This window comes from Cygnus atratus, chromosome 12 (genome assembly GCF_013377495.2).
Source record: "Cygnus atratus isolate AKBS03 ecotype Queensland, Australia chromosome 12, CAtr_DNAZoo_HiC_assembly, whole genome shotgun sequence".
NCBI lineage: Eukaryota > Metazoa > Chordata > Aves > Anseriformes > Anatidae > Cygnus > Cygnus atratus.
Genome location: NC_066373.1, coordinates 6,514,575 through 6,530,489, shown reverse-complemented (window position 1 = coordinate 6,530,489; position 15,915 = coordinate 6,514,575). Strand labels below are relative to the sequence as shown.

Sequence of the window (15,915 nt, the reverse complement as noted above, 5' to 3'; positions counted from 1 at the left end):
AAGGTTTTAACTACATGGTGTTTCCAGAAATATCAAATAGGTGTCATGGTTAAAAGGAGCAGCTTGGTAACGTCAATACCAGGAGTAAATACTAAAGAAAATTTTCTTTTGCTGGTGACATTTTTTGTTGGTCTTAGTTGTGCCTTTGATGTAGAATTAGAAACTACTTGAAACCTAGGGGAGATTTTTTTTTTCTTTTCCTTGGGCTCAGGAGGAAGCCTAATGTAGATCACAGCAGTGTTTTTAATGAACTTGTGAAATCAAGGTCATAGTTCTGCTATCACTTAAAAATACTCCTGTCATAAAGCAAAGCTGTAGTGCCAGATGTGTGGTGTGAATTGTCAAGTATCTTAAAAATTTTGTTTCTGCATAATGATATGTTCAGTGATACAGAGCTCTGCACCACTGAGATTAGAATCTGTCATCTGTGGCTGAAATTCATAACCATATGATGGCTGTTACATAGGTAATGTGAAATGGGTATGTAATTTCATTCATTTCCTGGTGTGTAAATGTCCAGGTCACAAAAACTTAGATGACAATTTTCAGTAATTGGACCTTTGTTAGCAGTCATACCAGAGACACCAATAGCTTAGTGGTCATGGATCCAGATCCGAGAGGTGCCTCTTTTGGAGCTGAAATGAAGCACAACAGCAGTAGCTGTTGATATGATCCTTTAGGTTTCTTTTCTGTGATGTTTTCTAGAGAAACCACTTTTAAAACATTTCAAAGCACTAACGCTAATTAAAAATGTAGCAATTCTAAAAGGTAATCTGATGTTACTTTTTTAGTAGGATATTAGTTTAAAATGTTTCTGTATTCATTTTTGTTTCTTCACAGATTTTTTATAGAATATTGTAAATACTTTTAACTTTACTGTCTCTTTAATTTTAATTATCTGTATTAAAAGAAGAACAAAATAGTATTCAAAAAATAAAAAATATAATGAAAAAGACGAGCATAATTTTATTTCTTTTATAAAACCCAATTAAATGTACTTACATTTTAAAAGACTACATTTTATAGTTTTATAATTCTAGAATTCTCTTTTTAATTAATTAAGCTGACAGATTTAGGTATAGAGTGCATATTTTGCCTCTGGTAGTTATTGTGTAATTAGTATTAATGAAGGATATTAGAATTTGGATAGGTGGAATATAATGCTGATTCATTTGTGGGTCCTTTCCATCTTACTCTGGTATGTTACTTCATACTACATATGACAAGTATCAAATAGAGTTACAATCTTTTTATAAAACAGTACCATATTTGCTTTTGCAGGGAATGATGATGGTATTTTCTGTATTACTGCAGTACTCACATGCCCCAGTTCTGAAACAGAAGGCTCTTATACCAAAAAAGCATCTATGTTGAAGAAACTTCTTCCTTTTCCCAGCAGATTTACAAACCTGTAAATTAATTCTTGCCAGAGCTTTACATAAACTTTTAGAAGAGATGATGAATCATCCAAAGTTTCCCCACGTGCACTCAATCTTCATAAGGCTTTGTTTCCCTCTTGGCAGATGCATCTCTAACAGGCAAAACAAACTTGGATTTAAAATATACCTCAAAAGATTGGATACCTTTTTAAAAATATGGTCTTGAATATCCTAGCAAATAGTCTGCTCCATGCAGTGTTGGGTGAAGCTGTAAAGGCACACAAAAAAAAAAAAAAAGCACTGTCTTTGTGCAAATTGGTTTGAGCAGAAAAAGAGAACCTTGCCTTTAAAAGGACAGTCCCCTTTTATCTTCAGTTACTCTTGCAGATGCAGCATGTATATGAAGATATTACGTGTGTTACTGCCCAAAAGGAAAATCAGAAATTCAGCACTTCCGAAAATGAGCTTCCCAAAGTGCACAGATGTTTCATACTGCTTCTGAAGCTTTTTGTTATTTTTGTTTTCCAAATTGGCACAAGTACAGATACTAGCTTCTTAATTTCTTATAAAACCAGATTATAGTGGTAACTTCCCAACAGGCTCAAAGTTGAAATTTATTTTAATAAAGACATGTAGCCTACTCTTTATGTCCCTGATCGTGCACAGACTTCAGTATTTATCTAAGGTACATTTGATTCCACAAGAAATGTTCTTGAAAACTGGGCTATCAAAACCCAAGGTTTTCAAACATACATGAGGGAACCTAATTCAGTGTTTGTTTGACAACCTGGGACATTTTTCACGTTCTTTTCCAGAATTCCTTTTGCAGATGCTCACAGTGGAGATTTGAGCCATGTAGGAAAATGATCTGATGCTGGGTCTCCATCTTCTTTTGTGTGTAGGGCTGTGAGGAAATAAGTTGAAAAGAATGGAGGGCAAACAGCTTTTTTTCCTAGTTGTGCTTCAGTTATTATCTTTAAAATTAGAGTTTATGTTGGGTGGTTGATTTTGTATTTGTCACGGGATTTGGTCAATTACAGTGAAGATGAAGTAAGAACAGGCTGCTCAAACAAATGCAATGATTTAAATATTTTGGTGTTAGGATGTCACAGCTACTAGTACACAGTGCAGGGGTGAAAGGCATTTGTTTGCCAGGCATTACTTTCTGTAACCTTTCCTATTTTATTATTCTGGAGCAGGGATGCAGATGCAGACTGAAGTCTGAGGTCTGCAGCTCTGTTACCTTGGCTTAGGTCTGTTGCATTGGATTCTTACTCAAGGACAAGAATACAGTATTATTGCCCAGCTTTTCTCAGTCATGAAACAGTCTCGCAAATGCAGATATATCTGAGGTCCATGAATCAGAGCCTTTGCTGTGTTTCACAAGTATTTGAAAAAGGAAAGAACAGGAAAGGTGTCTGTCCTTGGTCTTGCTATTGAGATTAAGACATCCTTCTCTCACCTTGGTGCTCACGGGGCTGTTTTTTAATTTTTCCCCTCAGTCTTTTGCACAGCAGTGCAGCACCTTGCTCTTCCTTAAATACACTTTCCCAGAGGTGCCGGCAGCGTCACCGAGTGTCTCAGCCATACCCTGTGGTGGGTTCATTGTGTAGCAGGCACAGGGCAGCCCCCACCTCTCCTCACGGAGCCCAGCCCTGCGGCCTAGGCCTTGACGCCTACACTCAACGCACACGTTGACCTGGTCCACACAGGAATGCATTTAGATGTATTTCACTGAAACTTCTTGACTCAATTTTGTTCTTTAATTCTTCTGATTATTCAAGGCCTCTTCACATCCTGATCTGCAATGCTGCCACTTTCGGTGCCCCATGGTGCTTGACAGAGGATGGCCTGGAGTCCACCTTCCAGGTGAATCACTTGGGGCATTTCTATCTCGTCCAGCTTCTGGAAGATGTTTTACGCAGCTCGTCTCCTGCAAGGGTCGTGGTGGTGTCCTCAGAGTCACACAGGTTGGTTAACATTATGGTGCGCTTTCGATTTCATTGAAATCTGCAATCCTTAAAACAGAAAATGGCTATGGTGGAACTGCAAAAGTTTTTAAAAATGAAAGGCCCTGCTCTAAAGCATGTGTTTGAATAATCTTTTTTAAAATAGAAAGATTGCCAATGTCTGGATGTTACTGCATTTGGTTCTATTGCTGTATATAAAGCGTGTTCTAGTTTTGTAATACTATGGAGGTATTTTTTGATCATTCTTTGTATGAATGCAAATTTTCACTGCATTTCAGAACACTTATTGATTTTGCTAGGAGATGGAATAATAATTGATTAAATCTGAATGGCATGACCTATATTGATTTGTCATTCAACAACTTCAACATCTTACCAAGAAGAATGTGCAGTTATTTTAGCAGGAGAAACAATGCAATTAAAAACTACTAGATGAAATCCAATTGTTTTATAATGAGAAATTAGGGAATTCAATGCAAACATTAGCTGTACAATATAAATGGGAACTAGTATAGTTAATACATATTAAAAATCTGGCCATACCTCTTTTGGTGAAAATTTTAATTAAAATATTAGATGCTCATCATTCTACTGCCATGAGAAGTACAGTTGGCAAAACAGACATTGTGAGATTTGCCTTATTTCAGACGTGCTTGAGGTGTTTGTGTTAATAACTGAAAAGAATGATTTGATTTAAATTAGAAAGTTCCTTGTAGTGCAAAATTAATACCCCAATTCTGACTTTTAGTGGGCACAAGCCACTTACTGGCTTCTGATTTAGTTCAGGGACTGATTTAGTTCAGATTAGACTATAATGTCCAACTTTAAACATTTACTGTTGATTTCTGTTTCAATTCTGGTCGTGTGTGTTGGTTTTTTTCTTTTTTTTTTTTTTTCTGCCTTCATATTTCTGAAATGTTTTAGTGACCCAGAATGAAGCTTATTTTTTTAATCACGTTTCCATAAAATGTAACCCCAGGGACCTGGTAGAGAGAGACCAGCCAAGGGTCAGGCTGAAACCTTTATCACTTCCAAACACAGGGGCTTATGGTATAAATGACACACTGCAGATAGATTTACTTTTACCATTTTAAATTTATGATGGCTGAAATGAAAGGAAGCAATAGAAAATGCCAGTAATAATCCTCCCTGGTGTTAAAAGACATGAAATGTCTAGTAATTAGGTGGTAACAAAATCTGGACATCCTTATCTTTGGAAATCACACCAGGTCTGTGAAAGCAAGTAGCAGAGTCCTGTTAGGAGTGAGGAAGGCTACTGCAGGGCAGGCAAGATAGCTCTAGAAATAAATCTGCCAACTCCAATCACTTGCCAGATGTGGATGGCACAATGGGATACGTATAAATGAGCTGTTATTTAATGGGAGATTATGTTGAATTGTCAGCTGCTTGTTCCCCTTTGTAAGTTTGTGTCTGATAGTACTTTAAATGGCATCTTTGTTTTTCACTGTATTAAGCATTACGTGTAACCGGAGCTCACAACTCTAGACATCTTTATCTGTTTTCAAAAACATTTTTCTAAAGTTCTCATTGCTATCTCAGTAAAATCAGCAAAGGTTTATAGAAGTCCATCAAAAAATAAGTAACAGTCTATGTTTGAGAATAAATAATAAACACAACTACTTGATTTCCCGCTTTTTGAGGGGTGCAATTCATGTCATATCTTAACATTTAAAATGGCCATTTTAAATTACTTTGGTTTTGCCACCAGTCTGTTTAATGGCCAAAAGCTGGTGCAAGCAGTTAGTTTAGACATTAGGTATTATTGGGTAGTAGTACTTTCTGACCTACTTGAGAACTCTGAGCCTTAAACTATGTTGTAAAACAGAAGTGTTGGTATCTAATTACGTCCATAAACCTTGGCTGGATCTTTTTGCTGGAGTCAAGACCCCCTGTTAGGCGAAAAATAAAGTCCCATGTTTGCAGAAAATATTATACTAAACTGCTCCAAGGCAAAATATTTATTTGCCTCTCTGGTTCTTCGTTCTTTTTTGGTTGCTTACCTGGATTCAGCACAAATGAAATCTATTTAAATTAAGCTTTTGGGTACTTTAAGAACATCATATTAAAATCTGAATAATAAGTAGGTTGACTTTCCTTCTGTTTTTATTTCTGTGTAGTTAATTTGATTGTACAGCTCTTATCCTACTGAATTCAATCAGATTGCCGACATAAGTAAGATTGACTCACATAAGTACCCTTGCAGGACAGGACTGAAATTATGCCAGTGTGTTTCCATTGTACAGGATACACAAAGTATCTTATTTATAGATTATTTCTGGTATCCTAAGTGGTTACTTGAGGAATGAATATAGGAAATTCCTCCCAGAATAGTCCTGTTAATTTCAGAAATGTATGTTATTTAACTGAAAATTATGAATGAGAAATTTTGTTGTTGAAATTGAAGGACCAATTCTTCAAGATACAGGACATCCTGGATTCCTCTTCAGTTCAAATACTGTAGTTGCTTTTCTCTAAGTGCATTATAATTCTGCTCACAAAATAGATATAGAAATTCCAGCTGATCTCTTCATTTTTGGCCATGAGATGCAAAATTAGTAAAGATATTTTAAAACATTTTTCTAGTGTGTACTATAATTATGTTTATCCCTGTTCTCCCTAGCTGATTCTGAAAACTCAGTATTAAAAAGAGCTTGCTAAATCCATTTTATTTTTAGTAGCTCTTCTGAGTGGAACAAAGGTCTGTAACTAAATGTAGGATTTTTTTTTCTAATATTAAGATATACCAGTAAATTGATAAATCAAAATTGTATGAATTGGAAAAAGTTCTATATGAAAAATTCCTTTTCTTCATCTAAATGTCTTTAGAACATTCACTACTTTGTTATTAAAAAAAAAAAAAAAAAAAAGGAAAGAAACAAACAGCTGGTGTTTAATGACTCTGTCAGACCCAATTAAAAAACATCAACTAGTTACTTTGATTTGTGTTCAGCCATGCCATGGGTATACTTAAAAACATTATACTCTGCCAGAACTCATTTTGGCTTTGTTTACGTTTATCTTTTAAACATATAAGACTATTGATGGCAAGTTACCAAGGTTATAACCTCTTTATATTCATCAATTTTTAATCTAAAAAAGAGTCTAAGAGGCAGTGAGACTCATCCATAGTTACTTGAACACTAAAATGGAAGTGTGCAGTATATGAACACTGGATGAAATAATCAGGGGAAGGGAAGAAGGGGAAATAAAAGGATGCTGTTTCTCTGTTTCTAAGACAGTGCTATTTTATCCTGCATTATTTTCTGCAAGTTATTTGTGCTTTTGTGTACCTATGGCAAAATATTTTTCAGGATTTAAAATAATGTAATTCATAAGTTGTGTACAATGCCTTTAAATCATTAAAACATTTTTTGGACTTGTTTTTACTTATTATTTACGTATGATAATTATTCAATAATTTTACTGCTATATTATATGTGACTATTCCTTGGGCTTCAAACAATTTCTAGTAGATACTTGGAACTGCTAAATAAGCTGTTGTTTTATTTTGATTCTAGCCAAGTTCTACTCGGCTGTCTGTCTACATTTTATGTTGTTCTTAATGAGAGTGAAATTAACTGTGGGGTATCTAAGGAATATGTCCTGTTTTTCAGATTTACAGAAATTAAAGACTCCTCTGGAAAACTCGATTTCAGCCTGCTTTCTCCATCTAAGAAGGAGTATTGGGCTATGTTGGCCTACAATCGTTCCAAGCTTTGCAATATACTATTCTCCAATGAGCTGAACCGACGCCTTTCTCCCCATGGGGTGACGTGTAATTCAGTCCATCCTGGAAATATGATGTACTCCTCCATTCATCGTAGTTGGTGGGTGTATACCTTGCTGTTTACCTTGGCTCGACCTTTCACCAAATCCATGGTAAGTGAATGACTTACAGTATTTTACACATCTTCAGTTTTCAAATCAGGGGAGTAAAAAATCCAGATGTATGTATTTGCTTTGACCTTTTGCCTTTCATAACTACAACCCTGGTTCTAATGAGAAACATGATGTCAAGATAGTGAGTGCTCTAGAAAAAGATACTTCACCCATTTTAGATTAAATTTGTCAATCTGCAGTAAAGTCACCATGTTAGATGGATTGCATGACTGCCATGTTTGAGTATGTGACTTTCACTTGCTGTGATTAAGGTAGTTGTATATTTTAGGTGTGGGATAGTTTAGAATTATTTCTGTGCTAAGTACATGTAAAACATCAAAAAAATTCTTTGGTTTTTAAGTGGAATATGCTTGACTGCATTTTTTATGTAAACAGATGGCCTAGTTAGAAAAGATACTACAGGCATTATTAATGGCTGAGGGAAAGTGCTTTCAGTGGTAAAAGCACTTTCATTCATATTTAAAAATAAAAACAACAGTGATTTTCTTGATTCTTATAAAGCACTGAAGACAGTGGGAGTTTTCCCTTGTCTTCACATTGTACTTTGGATTGGGATGAAGATGCAATGAAAGGCTATGCTGTTCTTTCACAGACAACATTAATAAGCTTCATTATATAAGAAATTTCAGCATCTCTAGTGTTTGGAGGCAGTTACTCTTATCTCTTGAACCTCTGACACAGATCACTTTTAAGGAGTCCGAAGTCATTTTCTGAGCAGAAGATGACTTTCGCTTCATTGAGAACTGGGTTCCTTTTAACCTTATTGACTGTTTCTCACCCGTTTTCTTTTTCTGACAAAGAATGATATTACTAAAACAAGAACAAGCGGAGGAAGTCTCCCTTGAATATTTGGACCTAGGAGTCAGGGAAATGGAAAAAATAACACCCCTGCAGAACACAGGAATTTGTTCAGGCCCAAATGAGGCCCCTTTTACAAAGGACTTCATGACTGACATGAGTAGTTGTTGTGTAACGTAAATTACTGTCTCCTGAGCTGGTGATAGAGACCAAATTAATGGCTTTTATTTGAAAAAGAGCGGGGAAGCAATTGTAGCTTAATCTACAGCATAACCTCTAGAAGCTGAGCAAATCACCGGTGGAACTTTTATATATAGCTACAAAAAAAAAGGATTGCTTGTACATTGAAATCCAGTTCATAGTGAGATAATGAAATTCATCTTAATTTTTACTGGGTTAATGTAAGTGGAAAACACATCTTAGAGTGTTTAAAACTTTTGTTACATGTCCAAAAATGAACAGCTTCTTGAACAATACAGAATTTTCAGTAATGTCCACAGAGCAAAAATATAAACAGCCTTTCTAGCGTGGTATGCTGACAATGAAGCAGTCAGAATAGTCCTCACACCTCTAACCTCTGCCTGCAGTTTGCAGCCTGTACATATGCAAAACCTATTTATGTCCATGAGATTGGTGAGTGAGCCTTCTGGCAGCTTGGGACAAGTAATAATGTCTTTCAACAGCATGTTTCTTGACCAGAACTTTTAAAACCATGTCTCTGCTGTGTTGGGGATAGTTTATACAACAAATTCTTGAAGTTCTCCTGAGAATGGATAAATGAATGTTATCAACGTCCAGTGAAAAGGATCCAGTCTGTGGAACTTTTATGAATTGTTAGTTTTATGTGCTCTGACGTATTTTCACAGAGGAGCCTTTTGTGTTTGTTGCTCAGATAAACTCATCCTCTAAGGAAAAAAGTGAAACACTCAAGTTCATTTTGAAGTCTGTAAAGCGACTGATAGATTTTTTGATAGTATCTTTTTATGGGTGGTATGTAAAAGAGAATACAAAATACAGTACAAAAGATACCAACACTGAACAACAGTGCACCCTAGTCTGAGCCTAATTGCTTCAGTAAGTCCTTCTGTGTTTGTATGTAATTCACTGAGGTTATTTGAGTGTTATGATGGTGGATATGGATGAGGATAAGAGTCAGTCTCGTAACTCATTGTGATATTAATTTTTATGTTCCCTTGAACCTCATCACTAACCTGGAGTAAATTTTGCTGTGGATCTTTCTGTGGGCTTCCTCTCGGTATTCCTGTGGCAACTCACCCCAGAGCTTAGATGAGGTTTTTTGGTCAGAATACTGGGTGCTTACCTTAGAGCTTAAAGCTGCAGTCCCAAGGTTATGAAGTTGCCTGTTCCTGTGGTTTGCAAGGATGTCTGCATTGCTGCATCATGCTGCATTGTGTAACATTTAAAATGTTTGCAACTGAGCTGGGTTCGTACCTGGAACTGAGAGATCCATGTCAAGTCTCTGAGGAAAGAGGTAAGGTTTATCAGTTCAGGCAAGGTGCCATGCAGGTACGGCTGTACCAGAACTGTGGCACGGGGAGAGCCTAACTCCTCTGGAGCCTTTGAGTCTGAACTCTTTGCTGCATTTTGAACTGTAAGGGTTCCTGGGCTTTGTACAGATACGTTCGCACATATACATACATGCAAATGTCTATACAAACACACATTCATGTATTGACTGCAGCTGCACCTGATTCTAACTGGGGCTTTTCATTTTGTTGTAGTAAATGCTATTCATTAAAAAAAAAAATCTTTAAGTTGTATTTCACCAAGATGGACTAAAAACATTTCTTGAGAGCGGTGGATAGGTCAGAATAACACTCATAGTTACAGCCATTTTGGAAATGTTGAAGCTACATGCAGGAGTAAATTAGAAAATATGTTTGTTTCCCTACTAGTTTATTCAGAAAAACGGAATTCTTGTGTTCTGTTCTGGCTCCAGGTTACTACTGAGAGAATTAGTCTTCATGCTTCTGACTTAGTTGTCATCATTCTTTATGGCCCTTATAAAATTATCTGTCATAGCAGTTCAGTAATTATTTTATTTCCAAGAATGAACAAATACACAGTGTGTATCTGAAAACTTTTTATTTTATAGTTGTTCAGTTCTTGAATGTTGAACAGCTCCACATTGGTTAATGAGGATGTAATATTTTCTTCAGAAACGCATGTTATTGCATACTGTGAATCTCTATTTTTGGGAGAGGTCATGCAGCCTCTGGCACGTGGCTCTTGGGATACTCAGCATGACAGAACTTAGCTTAGGAAACACTGCCGGTAGCTGTTCAGTTTTAGCTGATTCCCTTAGGCACTGAGAAGCAGTGTTCTAATATCACACTTCTTATTTTTCTGTTTGCTGTTATTTGCTGTGACTACAGTGACGCAATTTCTGTAATTAGGACGCTTCACAAAGTCATGCAACTTAAAGGTTCTGCTTAAGGAATAGTGTTGCAGATCACCCTTCTTTATAACCTATGTTTCCTAGAATGAATGAACATGCTTAGATATGGTTGGTCTGTCTTTCAAGTGTGAGGCTTTTAGATATATAATTTTAGTTGTTTCTGTAAGTGGCTCGTACCTTACTGAAAGAAGTGCAACATTTCTAAACCTGTTTATGAGTGCTTACAGCACAAAAATGGTAGCACGTTTGTGCTGGCTATAATGAACTCTTCTGTTGAATCACAAAGAGCTGTCTGGACAGCTTTTGAAACATAATACAATATTTATATTATTGATGGTTATAGGTGTACAGGAAGTACTTATATTAAGTAGAGCACTGGAAACTGAAAGACTATTCCTTTTTTCCCCCCACCTCTTTCAAGATCTAAAATACACACGGATTTGTTAGACAGAACTAGAGAACAAGTACTTTTCGTAGAAAGCAATAATAACTGCAGCTCTACTAATGTCCTCTTTTACTTACCTCTATATAATCACACATTAAATTCGAAAAATCTTACAATATAATTAAATGTAAATTGAAACAAGTGGCCACTGTAAATAACAGATCGGAAGAGAAACTCTGAAAGGAAGATATGCATAGGCCATGCAGATGCTTAGTTGGTTTGATTTAAGACTTCAGGGTTTTGTTTTCTAGTGTTTTTTTCCTACCCCCGCCCTCCCCATCTCTCTTTCCCCTTATCCCCCTTTCTCTTTTCTCTTCTAGAAAGTTGGCTGAAAGCGAGTTTTAACTTTTTTTTTTGTTGTTGTGTATTAATGCTAGTCATTCAGAACCCATTTCATTTTTTACTAGTTACACAGAAGATTAAAATTAAATACATTTTTTGTAAATTTCAAGCTTAAGCTGAATGTTATCTAGTGTCATCCCCAGATGATTTTGTGAGTGTACAATGGCATATAAAATTAGAAGCAGAATGCTATTATCGCACACTTGTGATAGTCTTACATAGAACCAAATATTTTTGTTGGCAGGTAACAGAGCAGAAAGAATATCATGTGTTGGAGTAGCAAGAGCTTAACAGATGTTTCAGTGAACTAAATTTTCAAATCCTTTTACATTAAGAAATGCCTAGGGTTTGTAGAAGTTATGAGAATATTGGGTTACATTTCCTGTTGCAGTGCAAAGCCAGCCATTGTACTAGAGTTTTAGCAGATGTGTTACCCCCTTTTAATGGTTGGGAATAAAACATTTGTTCTGTTGCTGAGATATAAATTACAACTAGAAGAGCTCAACCTGTCACCCTTAAACCTCCAGTTAGCCACAGTAAGACCATTCTGCTCTTAATTTTTTCATGTTGAAGAGGCTGATACTTGAGCTACACTTTGATTTCCATCTCTTTCCCCAAAGATAGTAGCTTTTCAGAATTGGATTTTGTATTTAAAATATTTGCTATTGAGAATTATAAGGAATATTTGTAAGGGTTCCAAAGTCCTTCTGAATGTCTTAGTTCATGTAAAACAATGAATTTTTGTTGTTCTGATATTATCGCAGGAGTGTTTTAGGCAGTTGGCATGTACTTCAGTGCTCATGCAGGCAAGAGGGAAACCCCTGTGCCTACAGCTGCTTCAGTGGTTTTTCTTTTGCTATACATTGAAAGTGCCTACGTTTAAATTTTCTGTGATGATTTGCACTCACACCTAACATCTACTTAGAAATTCAGTTCTGGCAAGAAATGAATCTGCACCTAAAGGAGTGACTTGCTTCTTCCTAATGGTCACATCTGTTTGGTTTTGATGGAAGCTCAAAAGAGACCTTACAATCTCATCATCTCATCTCTTTCTCCTCCGTTCTTCCCTAAAGAAGCTGGAATAACCCTTAGAGTGGGGGATAGTGTTCCCTCTCTAAGTAAACGTTTCTGCTGTCCAAAGATCTGTGTGGGCTGCGTTGAATTGATCTTGGCTTCCTTTGCTGAATTCACAGTTCAGGCCAAATTCTGCCCGCAGCTGTGCATGAGCTGCTTTGAGAGCAGTCACGGGCAGGGTGGGTATATGTGTGTTTCAGACTGGATTTTGGCCTACAATTTCTCTGTAGGACATTATTGAAAATGCATTGGGGTTTCTTGAAAAGCAACAGGCAATTCTTTTTGAAAAGAGCCTCCCAGTTTATATTTGATCAAAATGGCAGTTTCTTTTCTCAAATTGAAGCTTGAGTAGAAAGTGAAAGAGGAAGTGAGAGTGAAAGGGGATTAACTATCTACAGAATACTAGCATTTGTTGTGGAGTGTGTTATTTCTTTTGGAGAGTTTATAAATCACATAAGCAATTCTCCTGTTTTATATATTAATGTCTGGAGTGTAAATTTTAAAGCGATGCTAAGCAACAGCTCTCTTTTTTAACATGCAGATTTGTGGAGTGTGTCTCTTGTAACATGGAGGGACAGTTATTTTGCTGAACCCTGACAGCATACGCTTCTTTGCAGAACATTGTCATCATATAAAATTGACTGAATTGGGTAAAAGGAAAGAAGGCATATGTGGAAGAATATTTTGATTGATTGTAATAGGATGGTAAAGTAATACCCCCAAAGTCATTGTTAATCATTTTGGAAGGACGGTGCAAAAATTCTTCCATGCACTTAGAATTTGCATCCTACCTAGTAATAAAATGTCATATAAGCTTGCTGATTATCAAACCTGCATTTAACTGATATGTATTTTAACTTCCTGCTAAAATAAGCGTAGCATGAAATTTGAGGGTAAATTAAATCAGTTCCCCATAACTCTCACCACAGGAATGGAAAGTCATTATGAAAACCTATCCACATGCCAAACAGAACAGCTCAGGGTCTCTGTGCAGAGCAATGCTTGGGGGGGAGCAATGGCTGTGGAATTTGCTGTGTCCTGCACACCCTCATAGCTCTTTGTGGAGCAGTTCTGTTATGTCCCATAGTTTTGTGGAGGAAGTAAGGAATTTCTTCCTCTCTCCCTAGATCCTTGCAGAGTTTCAGAATGTCCTGCCAAGTATGTGGGCTGCAAGGCAAGCACACATTCGGTCTCTAACGTTTTATATTACAAGTAATTAAATTAGAATTTGAAATTAAAAAACATTGTCAGGCTGAAAAGGCCTTCTTGGATTAGAAAGCTATATATACACCTTGTGGAATGTCTGCATACAGATTTGAGTTGCCCACAAATGCTAATCTTCTGTGCAACCTCACATCCAGTCCCAGTCTGCTCCCATACCATCTCCATCTTGAAATCTGGAAAAGATCGGCCTCACAGGTAGTCAGAAGCATAGAACAGAGTATCTTTTACTGAAATTTGTAGAAAGTCAGTCTTGCATTCAGTTATTTTCATTTATTGATTCAGATTGTTACACCATCTAGAATCAAATGTCCTTATTGAATAATGTGTGTTTGTGTGTGTGTGTGTGTCAGATTTGTGGGTGCAAGCTGTGTTATAAACAAAATATTGAGTGCTTAACAAAAGATTTTAATCTTTTTTATTTTCCCACTCTGGTATGATTTGCCCATTATTTCTTTCTTGTCTGAAAATCCCAGACTTTCATGTATGTTTTCTGTGTTATTTTGTAGCCTACCAAAGAAGATTTCAAGTTCCTGTTATTTTGTTATTCCTTCTCTTTTACTCACCATCACTTGTAGAACACACTGCAGCTGAAGTGCCATGCTGTTTCTGAGCTGTTAGGCAGCACTGATCTGCTCTGAGTATATCTGAGAAACCATAAGGAAGCAAATTTTAGTTCTGTTTGAGCGTTGAGGTGCTTGGGTGACAGGAAAGATGTTGCAGTCTGATAGAAACAGGATATTTAGCCTTTTTTTCCCTCTCTTTACCTTTATATATCATACTATACTAGCTGTTACGAATATATCTCATCCTTGTAAAGGAGTTTTTATGTGCTTAGGTAGTGAAATTCAGTGTTTTCAAAATGCTTAACATTCAGAGGGCTTTTTGTTTTGTTTATTTTGCGTATTGCTGTACAGGTATTCTGTTTTTCATCATCAAGAATTACAGAGATGTGGAAGTCAGTTGAAAATTTTAAGTTTTTAAAAGAAGAGGGCTCTCCTTTTCTGAGTCTGTATTTTCAGTGCTCTGTCAAATTCTATTTTTGTGTTTTTATTCCTGTATAAACAGGCAAGTGATCTTAAATATCAGGAAGATCTCTTCATAAAACTCATACAATTGTTTCTACTGCTTTCATGCATTAATTTGGTGCTAATGCATGCACATGGCTCTTAACTTTGGAAAAAGGCAGCTACGGCCTGAAACAGTTTTATGATATGTACAGGACGAGGTCTTTTTAATGCATCTCTGACGTAAGGCAGTAATCCTTATCACAGAATCGTCTAGGTTGGAAGAGACCTCCAAGATCACCTAGTCCAACCTCTGAGCTAACACTAACAAGTCCTTCACTAAACCATATCACTAAGGACTACATCTAAACGTCTTTTAAAGACCTCCAGGGATGGTGACTCAACCACTTCCCTGGGCAGCCCATTCCAATGCCTAACAACCCTTTCAGTAAAGAAGTTTTTCCTAATATTCAACCTAAACCTCCCCTGGCGCAACTTTAGCCCATTCCCCCTCCTCCTGTCACCAGGCACATGGGAGAACAGACCAACCCCCACCTTTCTACAGCCTCCTTTAAGGTACCTATAGAGAGCGATGTTGCAACTGGTCTTCCTTGGCCCATTCTTAAAACAGCCTTCAGATTTTGCTAGTATGCATTATATTAATATTTTTTATAAGGTTCAGTAATCAAAAGGGGTTTTTAGTAGAAATAATTCTGTATATTTGCCTTGAAAGAGCTTCATCTTTGACTTCTTAGCCTGGCTATCAGTGACAGTTGCCAGCTGAAATTACCTCGTGTTGCTGAAAACCAAGTGGGAATGTGCCCCCAAGTCTTCCATTTGCCTTTGGTTGGTCGCAGAGCCCCTCGGGCACCCCAGGCCCTCTGTTCCTACTCTGCACAGTTGCTGCAGACAAAGTGACTTAAGCCCTCTTCTTATCCCAGGGTTTCTCATTTGTGTGCCTGAGCAAGGTCACTTAGACAGTTTGTTGTAAATAACACAGTAGGATCCAGACCTCCTTAGTTACCAGCTAGCACATAAATCACAGGATTATTCATTTTCTTTAATAACAGGAGAGCAATAGAGATAACATTTTTATGAATGAGATATCTGTAATCAAAAGCAGAGTCAATGCAGTGCAGTGTGTTTATAATGATCAAATGATCTGTTGCTTATATTCTAAAAAGATTATAGTTTCAAATATTCTCAGCAATAAAACTTGAACTTGTAGCTAGCAATGACTTGGTAATCACTTTTTATTAAGAAGTGGACTTTCAAAACTCTTCTAAATTAATACGATTTTTAACTTTGGACAGTCTTATAGCTACGAGGCTGTACTGCT

The 15,915-nt window shown here is 36.7% G+C and overlaps 1 protein-coding gene across 3 annotated transcripts in view; it reads left to right on the top strand.

Moving 5' to 3' along the window:
- WWOX (WW domain containing oxidoreductase) overlaps nucleotides 1-15,915 on the top strand; it is a 510,213-nt gene that overhangs the window by 119,960 nt on the left and 374,338 nt on the right. For all 3 annotated transcript variants that reach the window (XM_035543238.2, XM_035543240.2, XM_035543239.2), the window contains exons 7-8: nucleotides 3,164-3,349; nucleotides 6,985-7,249. In XM_035543238.2, coding sequence (XP_035399131.2) covers nucleotides 3,164-3,349; nucleotides 6,985-7,249 — 451 coding nt within the window. The remainder of the gene's footprint in view (nucleotides 1-3,163; nucleotides 3,350-6,984; nucleotides 7,250-15,915) is intronic.